The sequence below is a fragment of the Lagopus muta genome, chromosome 11 (assembly GCF_023343835.1).
Source record: "Lagopus muta isolate bLagMut1 chromosome 11, bLagMut1 primary, whole genome shotgun sequence".
Lineage (NCBI taxonomy): Eukaryota > Metazoa > Chordata > Aves > Galliformes > Phasianidae > Lagopus > Lagopus muta.
Genome location: NC_064443.1, coordinates 8,371,067 through 8,390,868, shown reverse-complemented (window position 1 = coordinate 8,390,868; position 19,802 = coordinate 8,371,067). Strand labels below are relative to the sequence as shown.

The 19,802-nt window shown below is 34.8% G+C and overlaps 2 protein-coding genes across 5 annotated transcripts in view; one reads left to right on the top strand and one right to left on the bottom strand.

Moving 5' to 3' along the window:
- Positions 1-5,981, bottom strand: part of LOC125698633 (sarcolemma associated protein) — a 403,851-nt gene extending 397,870 nt beyond the window's left edge. The window contains exon 1 of the mRNA XM_048957257.1: positions 4,415-5,981. Within this exon, the coding sequence (XP_048813214.1) occupies positions 4,415-4,430 (16 nt within the window). The 5' untranslated portion in view covers positions 4,431-5,981. The remainder of the gene's footprint in view (positions 1-4,414) is intronic.
- Positions 1-18,577, top strand: part of ARHGEF3 (Rho guanine nucleotide exchange factor 3) — a 114,272-nt gene extending 95,695 nt beyond the window's left edge. For all 4 annotated transcript variants that reach the window (XM_048957273.1, XM_048957274.1, XM_048957276.1 and 1 more), the window contains 9 exons: positions 1,167-1,274; positions 7,725-7,895; positions 9,636-9,698; positions 10,034-10,130; positions 10,236-10,312; positions 12,087-12,344; positions 13,389-13,559; positions 15,098-15,284; positions 16,260-18,577. In XM_048957273.1, coding sequence (XP_048813230.1) covers positions 1,167-1,274; positions 7,725-7,895; positions 9,636-9,698; positions 10,034-10,130; positions 10,236-10,312; positions 12,087-12,344; positions 13,389-13,559; positions 15,098-15,284; positions 16,260-16,606 — 1,479 coding nt within the window. In that variant the 3' untranslated portion in view covers positions 16,607-18,577. The remainder of the gene's footprint in view (positions 1-1,166; positions 1,275-7,724; positions 7,896-9,635; positions 9,699-10,033; positions 10,131-10,235; positions 10,313-12,086; positions 12,345-13,388; positions 13,560-15,097; positions 15,285-16,259) is intronic.
- The last annotated feature ends 1,225 nt before the right edge of the window (positions 18,578-19,802 follow it).

Here is a 19,802-nt window from a genome sequence, read left to right as displayed (position 1 = left end):
CTGTTGTGGCTGTGATGGAAGAAAATTTTTCTTGCTTGTAATACAGATGATGATCATTGCTACTTTTTTTTTTTTCTTTCCCCCTCTGAAGAGGGATGGTAAATCTGCAAGATTTGCCTTTCTGAACAAAAGCGTAATAGGCATGCCTCACTTTTTTTTTTTAAAGATCTATCTAGGAAATTGGAGGCATGGGAAGCCTACACAAACTCTGTAAGCATGGCTGACAAGGAAAGATGAACTGCTTTAGGATACCCTTGAAATAAGATGTTGAGTGTTTTTTTTAATGTCACTTGGAAGGTTTGCTTCTTTTCTGTCAAAAGCTGCATTTTGCATGTGCTGTTCAAGATCATTAAATGTCAGATGGAGGTTAGAAAGCTAAGGGTAATTGTTTTATTTTTGTATTTACACTATATTTTTTTCTTGTATTATGATTTCTGTTTGCAGTTTTGTTGTTGGTTTGCTTTTAAAATCTGCAGGACAACAGACATGTTACACTGAAGTGTTTATGTATTATGTATAGGGCATAAGAGCTGTTAACAAGTATATGTGAAAAGAAAAATATTGCTTTATGGTAGATTTTAACTTTTTTATTTTAAGGAAAAAAAATCCAACATGAAAATGTTATTGATGTATTTGTCAGTATGTATGGGTATCTCTGTATGAACGTGAACTCAAAAGACATTTACAGATTGGTCTGAATCATATTTTTTAGAGTGAAATACAGTTAAATGAGTAAAATCACATACTGACAGCACCGGAAAGCAAAGAAGCAAACTTGGTTTTATTTGAAAATATTCATTTCAGTGACAAGGTTATCATAGCACGTTAGTTGCAAAGCACTGCTGGAAATGTCTTTTCTTAAGAATAAATTCTCGTAATAAAATATTTGTCTCTTTATCCTTCCCCTGCCACCAGCCATGCCAGCTTCTCCACAGTGACGTCTTTCCACTGTGTCCAGGACCTGCATGTACCAGCCAGGAGTAATCTGTCATTGTCAGCATTTGAAAGTGCTATTTATTTACTGCTCACTCTAATTATATATCAGATTTGCAAACTTGCTTTTTATAAATACTTTCTTTGGAAAATCAGCAAAACTGGCAGCAATGTTTATATAATAATGCTCACATTTCCCCCATTTTTTTCCCTTTCCTTTTTTCCTAATCCAGGAACCCAGTAACAAGCGGGTCAAGCCTCTTTCTAGAGTTACATCACTAGCAAATCTTATTCCTCCTGTACGAGCCACTCCATTGAAGCGGTTCAGCCAGACACTTCAGGTAATAACAGTAAAGGCACTGCTGTGTCCAACTGCATTTCTAAAAGGGGAAAGCACACACACACACACATTTTTGGGTTTCTGTGGCAGTCTGAAATGCATGTACATGTGTGGACACAAGCATACACACCTCCGTAATGTGATAGATGGGCTTAGGTAATTTGTGACTGTGAAGTCACTCAGTTGAAAAACTCAGAACTCCTACCTCAAGAACCACTTCACTCACTGTCCGGATAATTAATGTTTATTAATTACCAGGAAAGCAGTTACACTTGGAGCAAAGTTGCTTTTCAAATTTTTTGAAGAACAGAGTTTTCTATGACACTACTTCCTGTTAACTTGAACAGATTTCTTTGAAAATGTTATTTTTGGTATAGCCAGTCAGATAGAATTGACGTGTTTCCTTCTGTGTGATGAACTTTGACCTTCCCTAGAGAAAAGATGTACTGAACAATTGGAAAAAGGTAATCTTCCAAAGCTGTTGGTAAAAATTAATCAAACGCAAGCAAACTTTAAATGCATCTAAGAAATTAAATCATTTTGTAGTTTCAATTTCCATATTATATGTTAGATGCATAATATTTAACATAGCCAAGAATAGAACTTGAATTTATGAAGTACTAGTGACTTCAGACCTAGAGATTTCAAAACGTGTGGTTGCTCAACTCCTAATGATTATGATGAGTGAGGAACAGTTAAGAACTGAATTACTGGTGGGGATCTGCTCTAGAAAACTTTGGAAAATAGCAGTGTTTCTTTAAAGTAGCTTCCGTGACAAAGTACATGTACAATCCAAACAGAATTATTAAAAAAATGCTGATTTCACTAAAGAGAGGAAGTATAATTATATCCAAGTGTATTAGAATGTTATTTAATCAAAAGTATTTATCTTAGAGTAACGTTGATGTTATCTGTTAAATAAAACGTTATGGAAAAAAACCCAACAAAAACACTTCTGTAATGGTAGTATCTCATAAACAGTAGTATCTCATAACATTGATTTTCCTGTGATCAGTTCCTCCTATTTTGAAAGCACAGACATCTGCATACAAAAGCTGCATTTATTGAGGTGGAGAAGAGGCAAAATGCCTGACTGCCTTCAGTCTGGGTTGGATCCAGAATGTATACTATAGCGTGAGTAGAGCAGAGATGCCTGTATTCCCTGGAGTGTATAAATCTCCTCCACAGTCTGCCTGAAGGAAAAAATTGGCCTGGCTCTGAAAGGAGTACATTAGTTCCAGTTGTGAGGCGTGTGGAAAGTGAATTAATTTTTGGCTAAACTGCTTCTGAGCACAGCACTTCCCTTTTCACAGCCTTCCACAGCTGTTGTCCTCATTTAAGTACCTGCGCTGTCATTTTGCAGTGAATGCCTTTGAGATTGGTTTGTCCAGAAAAATTATTTAAAAATTTTTATTTTTAAATAAAATTATTTAAAAATTTAAAAAATAAAAAAAGTATTTAATCAAGTCTGATTTCAGCTACTGAAATAAACTGTGCTTTCATGCATGTACTAGCAGCCTCTGTAGAACCTAGTGAGAGCTACATAAATGTGTTTCAGGACAAATTTTTACAGAAATAGGCATGAAAATCATAGAATCACAGAATGGTTGAAAAGGACCACAATGATCATCTAGTTCCAACCCCCTGCTATGTGCAGGGTCACCAACCAGCAGACCAGGCTGCCCAGAGCCACATCCAGCCTGGCCTTGAATGCCCCCAGGGATGGGGCATCCACAGCCTCCTTGGGCAACCTGTTCCAGTGCCTCACCACCCTCTGTGTGAAAAACTTCTTCCTAATATCTAACCTAAACGTCCCCTGTCTCAGTTTAAAACCATTCCTCCTTGGCCAATCACTACTCATGTAAACAGCCATTCCCCTTTCTGTTTATATGCTCCCTAAAATGGTGGGTTTGTAAGCTCTGCTCATGTGAGTTTTAAATAGTAAGTCCTGCTGTTGTGAGCATTCCTGTCTTACTCTGTTCCTCTTGGTTAAAGAATGTATTTTAAGTAAATCTCTGCTTCTAAGTGGAATAATCAGTGATATTTTTCATACCTTCTCCTCTAAGTAACTGAGCTTGGAAGAGCTGCAATGAGAAATTGACTTCCATGTTCTCCAAGTCCTAGATCCAAATCTATTTCCAGGTGGTGAATGCTGGCAGTGTCTCTAAACAAGCTTTCATATCTGACTGTAAATTGACTTCTTATCTGACTTTGTCAGCAGCAGTAGAAGAGGGGAAACAAATGGCTGACTTTGTGTTCGGGTGCCTAATTGGAAATCACTCGGAAGCATTTTGGGAAGCGTGTACAGCCTGTGTTGATGTTTTGCTTTAGTTTCTTACTGTGGGTGCCTAAAGTTAAAACCTTAAGGTGGTTTTTTTTAGTTTTGTTTTAATAATACTTAAAAAAAAAAAAATTCTCAATGGATCAATTTTCATGCAATCAGAAAATTCTGCATTTCTTTCCTGAAAATTCAAATAAATCTTCTTATATAATTATTTTTGAAGTAAAGATATGTTTGATTAAGAAAAAAAAAAAGTTGTGTGTAATCTTCCTTACCTCTGTACACACAGCTTCTGTATTAGTGGATTTTCTACGTGCTGATTGAAGAGAAACACCTCTGGAACTGAGAGCTCTGCAGTGTTTCCTAAGATGCATTCTTAACAACTTCTGCTGTTTTGCATATTTTTTATTATAGAATTATAGAATTGGTCAGTTTGTGTATCTTATTTCTCAACTTCATTATCATGTTGCACATTATTGTCAATACTTCCTGCTGGGATGTGGAGTAACAAAATGCATGAAGTTTTCTGGGTCACTGTGTTTCTGTCACATAGACACTATAGGTTAACTGAACAATTCTGTTAACTTCATCACTAACAGAGCGTCTTTCCATCTGCATTTCTGCAGGATGCCAAATGCTGAGCAGGTATTCTTATCTAACTATCCACCTATAAAAATACTTCATTTCTTAGCTGTATTTTTAGTCTGCATCATGCACGACTAATGATTGTGATGATCTGTTTGTTTCTGTTTGGTCTTATTCACAGCTGTGCTGTTAGACTTAAGCCGAACACAGCACAAAAAAAAAACAACTCCAGCTGTTGCTGATGAGAAAAATTAAAGTCTGGCTAGCTTCCTTCACCACTTCAGTTTTCATCAGTGTCTTGAATTTAAATAGAAAATCCAAATTGTTTTTATCTTCCTTAGATACACCACAAATTTCTAAAAATTCTTAAGAAGAAAGCTCTTCTTGTCATCAGTCTGAATGCTGGAACTTTGATCTGTACTTGCCTTCCCTCAATACGTAAAGCTGTTTGCTGTATTGCACCTGAAAGTACTGTTTGTAATTGCCAGAATTAACATCAGTAACACATACACCCTTCACACTAACTGTCTGGTAATAGTCAGTGAATGTCATTGCAGTCAGGCAAATACAGTGAGCACAACCAGGAGTTGGGGCCTCATTCTTCCAAAAGTCCTCTAATTTTTGGATTTTATAAGAAAATTTAAATTGTCTCAGAATTTAATAGGCATGGATTTTAACCAATGTGCCTCGACAGGTTTTTTGTTTTGTTTTAAGGAGACCAGAAACTAAGAAAGCATTTTTAAAAGACTGAAGATGTAGAAATAATGATTTGGCATTTCTGCAGTTTCCTCATAGTGTTCAGTTTAAGTTCAGTGTTCAGTTTTTTTTCCCTTGATGGTAACTGCCAAGGTACCAGCATAGAACCTTAACTCGTTTTTAAAATTTGCTAGCTAAACTTAAATTTAGTTCTCCAGCCCCACTGGAGTACTGTGTGTTTATTTCAGAAAAAGATGGTAAAATAATAGAATTTAGATGGTTAGAATGATGTACGTCTGTCTTGAACTATAATCAGTGTTTTATTGAAATCATTTATTCATTTGGCTTTTTAAAAAAAGTTAGGCTTACTTACTGAGTTCACTTCTCATTTCTATTCTTGTCTGTTACAGCACTGAATTTCAAGTCTGTTTGACTTTCAAGTGACAACATATTAATTTTAGCATTAAATAGTGTTTCTCTGGTGATACATTAGTTTCTATTTGTGGCTTTACAAGTCAATTTCTACAACTTATCTGAAGAAGTAAAAGATGTGTGGTTTCCTTCTGAGTGTCAGCCTTTTTATGCCCCTTCTGTGCAATATAGAACTGTAGAGAATAATGTCAAGTACACTGCAGTGTAGAGAAACATAACTGTCAGTGGATGTAAGAAATTACTTTTCTCAACATGTATGGAGTTTGTTTGCTATTATGGGGTGCATGTTGTTTTATAACACGTTACATGACCTTTTGTTAAAAGCTTTCCAGATCAGGACTTTCACTGTAAAGATCAGCTTCTCTGTTTCTTTTCTTCATGAGTATTTTCTTCATTCAACATGAAACATTCCTTTAACAAGAAAACTACTACAAAGGAAGGAGCTGTATTCTTGAGGATGTATATGGGAATGCATGGAAGGGGGCATTCCACCATGGGTCATGGAATGACAACTGTTCTGCTTGGCTGTTCTCGTGGCTGGTGATTTGTGGCTGCAACGCATCTGGCTCTTTTTCCCTAATCTTTCCATCTGCATGTGAAAATAATGGGCTCTGTGATTCATCACTGTAATAAGTATAAATTAAGCATATAATTTTCATGTGTGTTTCTTTTATCTTCTTAAATCTTGAAGGGAGACTAGCACCTGACTTGCAAAGTTCTGTGAGGTTCGTATATGTATACATGTGTATGTGTTGTGTTTATTTTTGGGGTTTTGCCAACTCCAAGTAGGGCTCAGAATGACTTTTGTTATTAAAAAAAAAAAAGGCATAGTTTTTATTTATATTGTGTCTTCTAAATTAAAAACATTGTATTTGTAGGCATCGTTAGCATTTCATGGACTTCTGTCTTCAGAGGAGAATTTCAAGAATTGTGCTTTGTATATGCTGCTTTCAACCTGAAAATGAAGGGAATTTATTTTGTTTTGAATATTCTTACCCACGGCAATTGAAAGATGACTGTGTTATATAAGGCTGGTTTTAAATAACAACAGAAATGTAGTATATTTGAACAACTTAGAATACTTGAGATATTTTAGAGGTAAGACTTCAGGGTGAAGCCTCTAATTTTAATAAAACGAGAGAGGAATACTTTGAAAATAACAACATGAGATTGTAAAGTACTCATCTATAGCCTGAACTCTTTCTATGAGTCTACAGAAAAAAATGTCTCAATGCACAAAAGACTCACTTAAAATTTGACTTCGTTTTTACTGCACTTTAATTAATACATAATAGAGATCCTAGAACACTTCATCTCAGTTTAAAGGCTCCAGAAATATTAATAATTATGCTATGATAGATCCAGTTCTAGTGTTTCATAATCTTCCATCTGCTAGCACTGATTTTTTTAAACACATTTTCTTTAAATTCTAAGGAATAATTAGGAAGGGGTGGTGTGAGCAGAATCTAAATTGTTGTTCATCACAAACACTAACACCTGATTGTTAGCATACTTTTTCCTTAAAGATAATGCTTGCTCTTTTTAGTCAGATACCATTTCAGACTTTCTATGTGAATTAGTTTCTTGCTCCAATGATCTGCAAAAGCAGGAAGTTACCAGTAGAAAGGTTTACTTCATGTATGAGAATCACTTCGGTCAGAGCATTAAGACAAAGAAATTTACATCCTGCTTGTGTTTATGTATCTGCAGTAGTTGATTCTGATAGCCTACTAATAAATAAATAAATACGGTTGATTAGCAAGATAGTAAGGTTTTGAAGGGCAGCCTCACTTTATAAACCTTTCTTCTGCCCAGCTGAGAAAAGATTACTGAACCCATTAATTACTGTTTAAGTAATGCACAATTCCATCTGAAATCCTCCAGGCCCGTAGCATCTCTGTACAGCTGTCTGAGCAATAGCATGCCTCAGAGAACAAACCAGCCAACACAGCAATACAAAATTTTGCTGTCATAGGTTTTGGAAGTTTCTAGGTAACAAATGAAGCTTTCTTCCAAACTGAGCAAATAGTATTCATAGTAATTTTTGTCTCTAAAATTTGTATTAAATTCTATAGTTTTCAGACTTAGGGATCTAATCGGGTGGATCTGTGCTGTGTATGAATAATTCCTGTCTGACTGTTTACTGAATTGACATTTTATTCAGTCAGCCATATTGATGTGTCATACCGTTGTGGCATTACCACTGTAGTTCATTCTTGTTACGTGGCACATAAGTGTACTGTATGGTTTTGTACAGTTCTAAACGTGTTGATAACAGGACATGGACATAGGTATAGAATTTTTAAAATAACTTCTTACATTCCCAGTAAGAAAATTGCTACTAAGTTACTTTAAAAACTATTCAGAAATGTTTGAATTATATAAGTAAATCCATCTGAACAAAAATCCACAGTGTGAATGTGACATAACAAGAGTTACACTTCTGTGTATTTCTAGCGCTCTATCAGTTTCCGCAGTGACAGTCGCCCAGATCTGTTCAGTCCACGGCCGTGGTCTCGAAATACACCTGCTGCTAACACAAAGCGGAGAGACAGCAAGCTGTGGAGTGAGACCTTTGATGTCTGTGTCAATCATATGCTTACATCTAAAGAAATCAAGCGTCAAGAGGTACAGTTGTTTAATTATTACTGTTTTTAACTGTAGGTCTTACGTTTGAAGAAGTCATCTTTAAATCATGGAGTAATAAATGATAGTAGACATTAGGATAGCACTTGAAGCTTTCTTGAAATTAAACGGAAGACCACCATTTCTGCAAGAAGCAGGATTCCATCTGCATACATTATAATTTAACCTTTATTAGACTGATATAGTCTTTCTTAAAACCCAGCTCATCATATTTCTATAATAAAATGTGAAGTTACTAAGATACATTGTACTCTAACTGTGTGCACTGCTTTGTGTGACAGTTTCTGCAGGGATGGCTGATACTCTGATGTTTTACTTTATTCTGATAATGATGGCTGAGCGTGCTAATTCAAGTACAGGTGTTATGTATGCACAGAAAAGTGTAATGATTTGCTCTGTATTAATCAAAAATGTATCTTGCAAAGAAAAAAATGAGTACATCAATGCTTTTAATGTGTTGCACATGAAAAATCCTACTTAGTTCATGTTACGCCAATAGCAGAGCTCCCACTGAGATCAGTAAAGGAGAAGTATGGTGTACTGACTGGGTTGAGTTGCTTTGTCTTGACACAAACCCTGTGATCAAGTGAGATAGCCAAGAAATAGGAACCATAAGCTTGTATAGGTCTGTTTGCACACGCATACTCCAGGGTCTGTTTGCTCTGCATCAATCACTTATTTATTTGTATAAGATCAACTAAATTTTATAGCAGTATCAGCAAAGTTTGTAACAATCTCTCCTGGAGTATTTCAGGGACTAGAAGTCATAAATCATACCACAACATCAGACATTTCTTTTTCAGATTTTAACACTAAATCATTCTCAGAAATAACTTCTAGAATTGAAAACTTCAAAGGCAGTTTATTGAAAAATAAACTGTAGAAACTGTTTGCATAGCATAATATATTGTCTTGGAGCAGAAGCCTGGACCTTTCAGAGAACTTAGATAAATGAGCTTTCCTTGGGAGATTTCCATGAGGGTTCTGCTTTATGTTGGTTCTTACGCTGCATGCCACAACACAATATCTGAACCACTTCCAGGAGTCAGTTAACTTACACTATGGCAAGCCTTCTGTGTATGCACACTATCAAGCTAGGAGAATCTGCAGTAGCTGAAGATGTTATTCCATGATCTATGAGAGTTTAAAGCCTTGACTGCAATATTAAAAATTCTGACCAAAGTGTTGTTAACTTTATTGTACTCCAGTTTAGATTGAAATTGTATAACAAATAAATACAAAGCTATTCTGGTAAATCAGAGTATTAGCATAGAGATTATTTTTACTCTGCCAGGTTTAAAGTCTCAAATCTTCTTCAAGAAAGGTAACTAACATCAGTAGGCTGTTTAGTATAACTTGATATTTGTAACAAAAAAACCAAATGACTAAACGTGAACCAGCAGCAAAATAAAAGTGCCCACAACCAAAGCAGTGTTTTATAAGATCTACCTCCTGACCTTCTAGGCTGCCTGGAACTTATATTACTGCAAATATTATACAGCACACAAGGCTGTCTTACGCAGATGATTATATAGGTTGTATTTTTTGAACTATAGTAGTTAAGATATAGTTAGCAATAGGAGTAATTTCTTTTCCAACAGATGTGTTTCCAAATGGAGGAGCTTTTTTCAGTATTCAGTATGAAGTTGTGACTTAACTATTTCTTAACAATTTTAGTTTAAATATATGTATATATTTATGATATTTGTGTCTTTTTTATAGGCTATATTTGAACTTTCCAAGGGAGAAGAAGACTTAATAGAAGATCTGAAGTTAGCGAAAAAGGTCTGTTTAAAAAAGAAATAAGAGTATGTATGATAGATAGGTAGATAGGGACAAGTTAAAAAGCAAAACAATATTCAGTAATTTATCTCTTTTAAAATAATCCTTGCTTTTTACAATTGCTTGAACTGTAAGAGGAAAATAAAAAGCCAACCTCAAAATTGTTTTCCTAAAAAAATAAAATATGATGCATTCATTTAAGAAAAAAATAGATATGCTTATGAAACAAAATATTCTCAGCAGTTGGCTCATTTTTATTTATGTGAGCTTTAAATACTATCACTACCTTTTCAGCTACCAGTGATATATGAATTTAAGCTCTCCTTTTTTATCTTCAGGCTTATCATGACCCAATGCTTAAACTATCCATCATGACAGAGCAAGAGTTGAACCAAATTTTTGGAACACTGGACTCTCTAATTCCTTTACATGAAGGTAAAATTCACAACTCAAATAATCTTTTTCTGCTATATCATTGCATTTAGTTTTATAGTCATCTGGTTCATTAAGTGATGCCCCTTTTTTTTTAATCATGATTAGATCTTCTCAGGCGACTTCAAGAAGTCAGGAAATCTGATGGATCAACAGAACACGTTGGCCATATCCTTGTGGGCTGGGTAAGGCACTTTTTAAAATCAATGCTGGGACTCAGTTTGGAGCTGCAGCATAGTAAAAACATTTATTTGCAATTTACAGAAGTACTTACAATTTCCATACCTAGCATAACATTTCCAAAATACATTCTTAAAGTATTTTTGTAAGGTAAAGACAACTGTTTAGAGACATAACAGAACTTTTTCTCTTTTGAGGGATTTTCTGTGAAAGGTTTAGAGTGGGTTGTGACTTTAAAAACTCTTGCTACGCAGGAAACCAGCACTTCTTAATGTGCTTCAAATAAAAACCAAGTTAGAGTCTGTTCATGTGATGTAGATCTCTTAAGGATCTGCCTCTTATTTGTGCTCTGATTTTTGAGAGAAATGAGGCTTTGAGGAGTCACGTTGTGTAAGGCCTCTCTATAGTCATTTCTGAATGCCTTTCTATTGCAGTCAAAGTGATAGATAGTTGTTAGTGTGTCAGAGAGACTAATTCCTTGGGGTTTGTTGAAAGGCAGGGTTACAAGAGAGACGCTTACACTGGCCTGCAGAAGAAAAAGTTCACTACTGTACAATACCATAAACTCTGAAAAACAGGTTTTGTTGGTTTTGTTGATAAAATTGCTCGTTATATGAAAAAAGGAGCTCTTATTTAAGGATTTAGATGTGTGAAAAGTTTATTTGTAAGTATATCTAACTACTTAAATGTAGCAGGAAAAGGAGCTTGATGTTTTTAAGGGAATAAGTGATGATAGATATTTAGCTGCTCTGTGTGGAAACAGTGCTTTATTCTAAACACAGGAGATGTTGTCACTGCTGTAGTTGATGGTAAGTGATAAGATAAAGTGTCAAAGATGATCTCTGGTTTTCCCTGCATAAATTAATTTTAGCTGTGTACATTTTCTGGTGTCTTTGAACACCAGTGAACTTCTTTTGACCTGAATATACAAGACTACTTTTCCTTTGGAGAAGATTTTATATATAATTGCTTGTAAATGTACCAGTATTTGTAGAGAGATATATTGTTTTAACTAATCTTAAGCAAGCTTTTTTTCACATTAAAAACACAGTTCTATCATCTTAATTTGGTTAAGATTCTGGAGGGCATTATAATAAGGATTTCAAGGTCAGCTCAATCAGCTATCAGATATTCAATTTTCTATTCCTTTAACGAATTAAATGTGCATAATTTAGTAGGAAAAAGCTCATTTTGTAGGACTTGTGCAAATCATCATTATGTTTACAACCCCGTGTTATTATATTTTGATCACAAAATGTCCTGCAGAGCTAAAAGAAGCTTATGTTCTCTTCAAGAGTAAACCTAATGGTACAGATATGCTTTTGTATTTTCATATTTTCTAATCAAACAGGAACATCTGTATCAGGTCAGCATATTGTTAATCTGAATCAGGCCAGGTTTGATGGTACTCATTTCTAGGCTTTTGTTTCAAATCATAATTAAAATTAGACCTCTGTATTCAAATAATATCTGCATTAGGTAGTGCACAACTGTTAGGTCAGATATTCTTAATGCTTTGGAATAATGTAGGGGATCTCAAGGAACTGAGGGATGAGCTAATCCTTCCAAATAATTTAAATGATGAACAAGATGATCAGAAGACCTGGAGACCTTATAAATTTCAGAAACGTGGTCATCAATGAACAGTGAATACATCTCCAGGAAAGAGACTCTCAGCATGAGTTCTCAAATTTTGAATTGCTTGAAAAGTTCTTTAGAGCAAACTGCTTCACTTCAGCTGCAGAATAATTTATTCTAATTTATTCCTTCTTTTCTCAGCTTCCATGCTTAAACTCCTATGATAGCTACTGCAGCAATCAGGTAGCAGCCAAAGCTTTATTGGATCACAAGAAACAAGATCACAGAGTGCAAGATTTCCTGCAGCGCTGCTTAGAGTCACCTTTTAGTCGTAAACTGGACCTTTGGAATTTCCTTGACATCCCAAGAAGCCGTTTGGTTAAATATCCATTACTGCTCAGAGAGATTTTGAGACACACACCAAATGATCATCCAGATCAACAGCACCTTGAAGAAGCTGTGAGTGATTGGATTTTTTGCTTTTCATATTTATTTTCTTTTAAAAAGATTTACAGCACATTATGCTTATAACTATTTAGTGAAAACTATATAAATTATGGAAATGCTAAGGTATGTATAGCTGGAACTATACCAATTCCCTTCACCTAATTGAATCTTCTTTCAGTAGCAAACTAGTATCAAGAAAGCAGGGCAGTAGTGGTCCTGTCGTGTGTCCACAGCTCGTCTGATCCTTGTCAATTTTGTATTTACCTGTCAGTGTCATTTTCCATCTAATCTAAATTGGTTATTGCAGAGATTTCATTCTAGATTTTAGGTGACTGAGATGAGGTTAACATTTGCCTGGACTTGCATATTTTGTAGTTTGTAGTATTTCTGCTGCAAAATGACATCCTTACTTTTTTGGGGAAAACACATTTCAAAACACTTGTACCTGACTGCTGCTGGGTTACTATTTTTTCCCACGATCTCTTGCTCAGCACAACTTTTCTGTTGTAAAACTAGACAGCTGTGTTGTGAATTCAAAGCTCTGATATTCACGTTTACTGTAATTTATTAATTATTTTTTGTCATGAATATTCTTTTAAGTCCTAGCATTAAAAATGTTCATAAAGAATTTTTCAGCGTATTTTTTCAGATTTATTTTTCTGCATAATGTCTGGCAGGATCTTTTAAATAATATTTTGATTGATTTCCTATGTTATCTAATAAAAAATAATCACGATGCTTTTCTTGATATTTCATTAGCCATATATAGTTTTTGGTATTCTGTTTCAACAGAACATCTGTTCATCTTTGAAGTGATGTATTTCATAAATCGTGTATTTGTCAAATTAGAATAAGAAACAAAAATGACTATTTTTACACTGGTCTGCTTAAATCTGTGGCTATTATCAGTTCTCTTACAGACTGGTATGCATAAAATTAATGAAAAACATGCTGTAAACTAAGATGGTGTTATTGCAGCTCCAGCTCAAGTTATGTGAAGATAGCTCTGCATATCAGACTGTCTAATTAAAGCTCATGTGTTTTCATTTTTTGTAGATTAACATCATTCAGGGTATAGTTGCTGAAATCAACATAAAGACTGGTGAATCTGAATGCCAGTACTACAAAGAAAGACTTATTTATCTTGAAGAAGGACAGAGGGATTCACTCATTGATAATTCACGTGTTCTGTGTTGTCACGGCGAACTGAAGAACAACAGAGGAGTGGTAAGGAAAAAATGCGTTGTTACAAATAGCTTTAGCTTTTAAAGATGTCTTTGTGTTGCATGATGGGCAGTGTAGTAGAAATATTAACAGAAGCAGAAACCAGCCATTCCTGTATTTTTTATATTTTAAATAGAAACAACATGAAACTCTGAATGAACAAAAAAAAGAGAAAATTCTTTCTCATTAATTGAGCTCATGACAGTTTCTCAAAAGAAACAAAGAAGCACAGGTTTAAATGGATTTATTCATTATATATTCATTTATTCATGTATTCAGACTGCCTCAGGTAGCATGTTTATACATACAAAATAGAAGGATTATGTGTTGTCATATATCTGGCATGTTACACACATTCTGCTTTCTGTGGTATTTCATTCTAATGAAAATGTTACCACTTAACAAATTTATTCAAAGTTTTATCATGTCCTGCATAACTATTGTATTTCAGTTTTGCAGCTACTAAGTGAATAGATTTGTTTTTTATCAGACTGCAGAAAGTTACTGTGAGTGCGAAAGGTGACAGCACTATGGAAAAAGAAAACAAACAACCTCACAACAATAAGCTTAGGTTTGTGTCCTGCAAACAATTAAAGAGGCACAAGTGGAGGGAAACTGGAAATGTACACTGATGTACATATGTGAATGTTGTGGCAAAACAGAATGAAGGCGGATTTTGTGAATATAAGATTACCAAGGCATATTGAGAAAGGCTTATGCTACAATGACTTGTTTTAATATAGTTTTCTGAAAGCATTAGCTTCTGGAAGATGGAACACTAAGCTAAGTAGATCTGAGGATCTATCTTGCATTCTTAAAATTGCAAATAATATGTCTGTTTAGAACTAGAGTATGGACAGATTTAGAAACAAATAATTCTTAATGATTGTGTAGAAAGAAAGGGGAGGGGAGAACAAATAATTTCAGTGTGTGATATAAAATGACATTAAAATTTCAGTTTATTACTGGAAGATGCTGAAGATTATCAAACGTGAGGAGGAACATGATTTAAAAATATTAGGTGACTTGTGCCACTTAAAAGCAAAAGTGATTTTCTGAACTTCAGAAAGATGTGGTCAAGCTGAAGTTTGTAAGCAGTGTATGAACTGCAGTAAGACTGCTCATAATTGCTCACTGAAAATATGACAGTTTCAAGATATGGGTGAAATGAGTTGCCTGTTTCTTACTGATGCAGACAGCAAGGAAAAGATAAGATCTGAGGAGTTAGAAAATAGAGTGTGCTTAAACGAAACAGAAAGCAGTGCAATAGGTAAAGCTCTGAAACATCAAAATTTCAAGATCTCAGTAGTAAAAGATGAATTAAGACCATGAAAAATGAGGCAAAAAGAATAATCTTAGAAGTTTTTAAATTGTTAGTGATATATTTATTTTTTGCTGGGTCAGTAACAGGAAAAGAGGAATCCTTATTGATTTTAACTTCAGAAAACACATATGGTTCTAACATAGTAGAGTTTAAATAAATCTGGTTTAATGATGATCCTAATAATAATAATGTTTTGTTAATTATACATTTTTAACAGAAACTGCATGTCTTCCTCTTCCAAGAAGTCTTAGTAATTACTCGAGCTATCACCCATAATGAACAGCTCTGCTATCAGCTGTATCGGCAGCCAATTCCAGTGATGGATCTTGTGTTAGAAGACTTGCAAGATGGCGAGGTTCGATTGGGTGGATCCATACGTGGTGCATTTAGCAACAATGAGAGAAGTATGAAAACATCTTTCGTTTTATTTCCTTATATTGAATCATCATAACCTTAAGACATCTGCCAGTGAGACACAAGAATGTTATCTCTAAAGTTCACATTATCTATATCTAATATCTTGGTTCTTATTTCAAACTGGTTATTTTGCTGTAGCTTGGATCTCTTAGATTGTTTTTCAATCCACTTTATAGATAATGGAATTCCTCCCTACACCTGCTTTTGTACAGAACTGGGTAGGAGAGAAGGAGAGAAGTAAATTGAATGGAGTGGCAAAACTGAAAAATTATAAACAAGTTAATTTTGAAATTTTAAGCTTTAGTCTTTATGAACTCTCTATTATAATTATGGAGACATTTATGGCTACTCCATAACTAATTCTTTCAACTGGCAGATAATTAATGTGATGCTCAATGTAAAGATTGCAGCTACTGTTGTTAATGGCAACAGGTAAGAATATTAAGAATTAAGTAAGCCTATTATAAAGATACTTGTTTCATTTCAAGAGTCCTTTGAATCTCACTGATCTTGTAAAAATTTGTGAGGTTTGTTTTGTGTATTCATTTTATTGCTGAACTGAATGGAAGGGATGAGGCAATTTCCAGATGACACAGTATTTAGTGAAGGTTCTGGATATCTGCTGTGCAGAGAGTAGGAGGAAATGCTTTGAAGTATGGGAGGATCCTTAGTTCTGCTGATACACTTAAAGCTGTGCAGTTAGCTCATTCATGGCAGAACCAAAATGGTTTAATCCAGCAGTAAGAAATTATAAGGAATGTTAGCACTGTTCTGTGTTCTCGCCCCCACAGAACATGGAGAAACCTGGTCTCTTCTCTCTGGTCTGATACGGTATTGGCAAGAAAACCGAACTTTGACCACTAGACAAAGATTTTGCTGATTCATTATTTTAGTATACTCATTTGTTATGAAATTGGTTCAGCCAAAGCATTCAACATTTTGATATGTATTGTTTCTTTCAGTCAAAAACTTCTTTAGAGTCAGCTTCAAAAATGGATCTCAAAGCCAGTCTCACTCACTGCAAGCCAATGACTCCTTCAGCAAACAGCAGTGGCTTAATTGCATCCGGCAGGCCAAAGAAAAAGTGACGTGTGCAGGAAAAGCTGGAGTGCTGAGCTCAGAAGCATGTTTTATTTTGTCACCAAATGGAAGCAGGGTATCCGAGGGAGAAACCATGATTGAGCAAATGGACCAATCTGACAGTGAGTCAGACTGTAGTATGGACACCAGTGAGATCAGCATCGACTGTGAACGTATGGAACAGACAAACCCTTGTGAAAGCGAAAAACAAGTAGAAACCAATGTTTGACACAAACCTATTCATGGAACAAAACCTGTGTCTTACCTGTACAGTATTTGCATTCCACACATGGAACAATTTGGAGAAGCACTTTTAGAATATTTTTTGTGACAATGTCAATGCAGTCCTTCTTGTATAGTACTTGTATACGTGTAGTACTGTAACTACCAGTTTGTGTAAGCTGGAATCTCCTGCAACTCATGCCCCGTGATTATGCTTCACAAACATCTAACATGGATGAAAGAGGTACTTGACCAGTTATTCTCAATGTCCTGCTGTATACAGAATCTCTAAACTACTGCTTATAAGCACATTACATAAAGAATCTTCCATAATTTTAAAGTACTTTATTGCCCTTAGTGGGGCAGCTGAAGATGTGGACTTAATATTGAGTTTCAGGAATGGGTATTGAGATTTTAAGTTTGCATAAAGACTTGGAAGTTAAAAACAGTTCAGTGTAAAAAAAAAAAAAAAAAAAAAAGAAACAAAAAAAAAGACATCTTGCAGTAACCTTTCTGAACTCTTGTGGTTTTAAATCAACAAAAACTGTAGTGGGTCATGTAATCAGTAACTTTTTAAGGACTGATTTTTCAAAATGAAGCACTGTACAAAGATCCGTCAGTTGATTGATGGGATAAACAGTAAAACCTGGTAAATTGAAGTGGTCAGCATCATGCTATGGTTTAAATATCAAAGCACATAATGCGAAAAATAATCAAGTAAACAACAAAACCAGACCTGCACAGCCAGCACTGAATTAAATGAAATGCTGAGAATACTGGATATTTGTAAATAAGTTGGTAGTTTGCTCTCAGTGCCATATATATGTATATGCATCTGTTCCTATACTCTCAAATAGAGTAAGAATGAAAAAAGCTTTTGCTTGTGTATAAGCCCTCTTCAGCATTTTGCACTCCACTGACCTCCACTGATGGTTTTAAACACCACTAAACTAATGTTAAAAACATTTAAGTTTCTGTAAATGTCTGTTTACAATTACATGCAGTTATTGCTGGTTTTTATATATTTTTCTTAAAGTAAGTGACAATTTTATATAAATGGTGCTCTACAAGTGTCCTGTGGGATTATGTAGAGAAAGTTCAAACATAAAGGGAATTGATTTTCCTTTAGGATATATTCCATCCTTTATATTTTTGTCAAATTAATTTTAAACTTTTTTGTTGCATTTACTCTCATGCTGTAATTGGAAATGACACTGTGTTTTTTGATGGCTGATTTAATCTACTCATTATGATGAGAAACAGATGAGTCACTTAAAAATGCAGTCTAAAACACTCAGTTGAACATCCTGTTATTCTTCAGGAATCCCTGGGTAATATTTTATTTCTTAGTGTAAGAAATAATGCCAATGCTGATAGTTTGGCAAGCTATGAAAGTTATAAGAAATTTATATGATCCTTAATATAAAAACCTGTGCAAAGTACTCATACCATCAAAAGTAGAAAAACTAAGTTATTGCCAAAAATGTTTATTTCTTGTCCTGCAGGTTTATAGAAAATAGTAAATGTCAGTTATCTCACATATATATACTGATGTGCATTACAGAAATCAGTGTGACAAGATTATAAACAATATAAAACAAGGTATTTTTATTTTTCCAAAAAAGTCTGTTTTACCCGATAGAACATATTTCTGTATTTATACTTTTTTCAAAAAATGTATTTTTTTTTCTGTTTCAGGCTTTGTAATTTATTTCAACTGCTTCATTTTTAGAGCTGAATGACAGTGAAGGCAAGGGAAAGATTTACAGAAGAAAAGGAGTAGGAAAGCTTATTAGATGGTAAACAGTTTTCATAAAAATTGTTCAGTGAAATGTTTGAAAAGAGAGAAAATTAAGTAAAGGGTTCAAATACGGAAGGATTGAATGTGTATTGACTTTTTCTTTTCTATATATTTTTGTTTTATAATAGCCTTAAACTTTTCTGGAAGCATTTCAAATAAATTACATTAAAACATTTTGATTTTTTTATTTGGTTTGGTTGTTTGTGCAAGATTTCAACAGTAAGCACGGTAAGTCTTAACATGTAATGACCAAGACTTGCGTTTTGGTTCTAGGGGAAGTGTTACATATTTGGATCTAATTTGCTACGAACAGTAGTAATAACTGCTAAACAAGTCACTTCACTGAATAATCCAGCACATTCCCCAAAATTTTGTGTTGTTTAATCAATTTAGTGAGTAGGTAGAGCAAAAAATTAAGAGCAACCATGTGTCTCATGTCTCCTGATACATTCTGGATCACGTCTCTACTAAGTCTGTGTTCTTTTAAAACTCTGAGATGATGCATTTTGGGACACACAAAAATCGAACAACCGGATGATGACTCTTCTAAGATGAACATGCATTTTTGTACTTGTCATTGCTTAGCAACCCAACTGTATACAACACACTGTAGTGCAGGTGTTTCAGTTTTGGTTTACAGCTTTGACTTGATCTAACAAAGCATTTTTGTAAAGAGAAGAGTAAACTTCTAGTTGAAGAATATGGTATCATTCTAGTTAGGGTTTTCTTCATTTGGGTTCAAACACTTTTGAAATGCCACTGTATTTGAAGGAGTGACTTTTGACTGTGTTGAGATGGACATGCAATAACAGTACCAAAAAGTATGGGAAGAAAGTATTAGTAAATGCATTAAGAAGGTCGGTAGTCATTACAGTTAGCAATCCTGATGTTAGAAAAATGGGGTTTAAGAAGTTGGAGTAGTAAATAAACCAGCATGCATGCTGTAGCCATTCAGCAAGCATAAACCTATGCTTGATTCTTAGAAGAATTGGCTGATTTCCCAGGGAACTCACTGCTGTATGTACGTTGCTTTCACTAATGAGATATTTCTAAACCATGTAATTTTAACATTAGATCTCTAAGGGATCTCAGGTAATTCCTGACTCAGATGGAAGAAACGTTCCAGAGCAAGAAGGTGAAAAGAGAACAAGGGGAGTGTGTTAAAAGGGCAAGAGTCAGCGAAGAACCAGTTTCCAAGTCTTCTGAGTTCATCGTGAGGAAATGGCAAGATGAGAGAAAAGTGAATGAAGGGTGAGTTCCAGCTCCTCTAAATCTGAGGTATTAGTTTTCAAGATCTCACCATCCTGAGAACAGTGAGTGGCAAGTCATCTTACTCTCAGGCAGAGGAGGCTGATAGCAGGATGTGGCAGTTTCTTAACTTTGTAACAACTTCTCAAGCTAC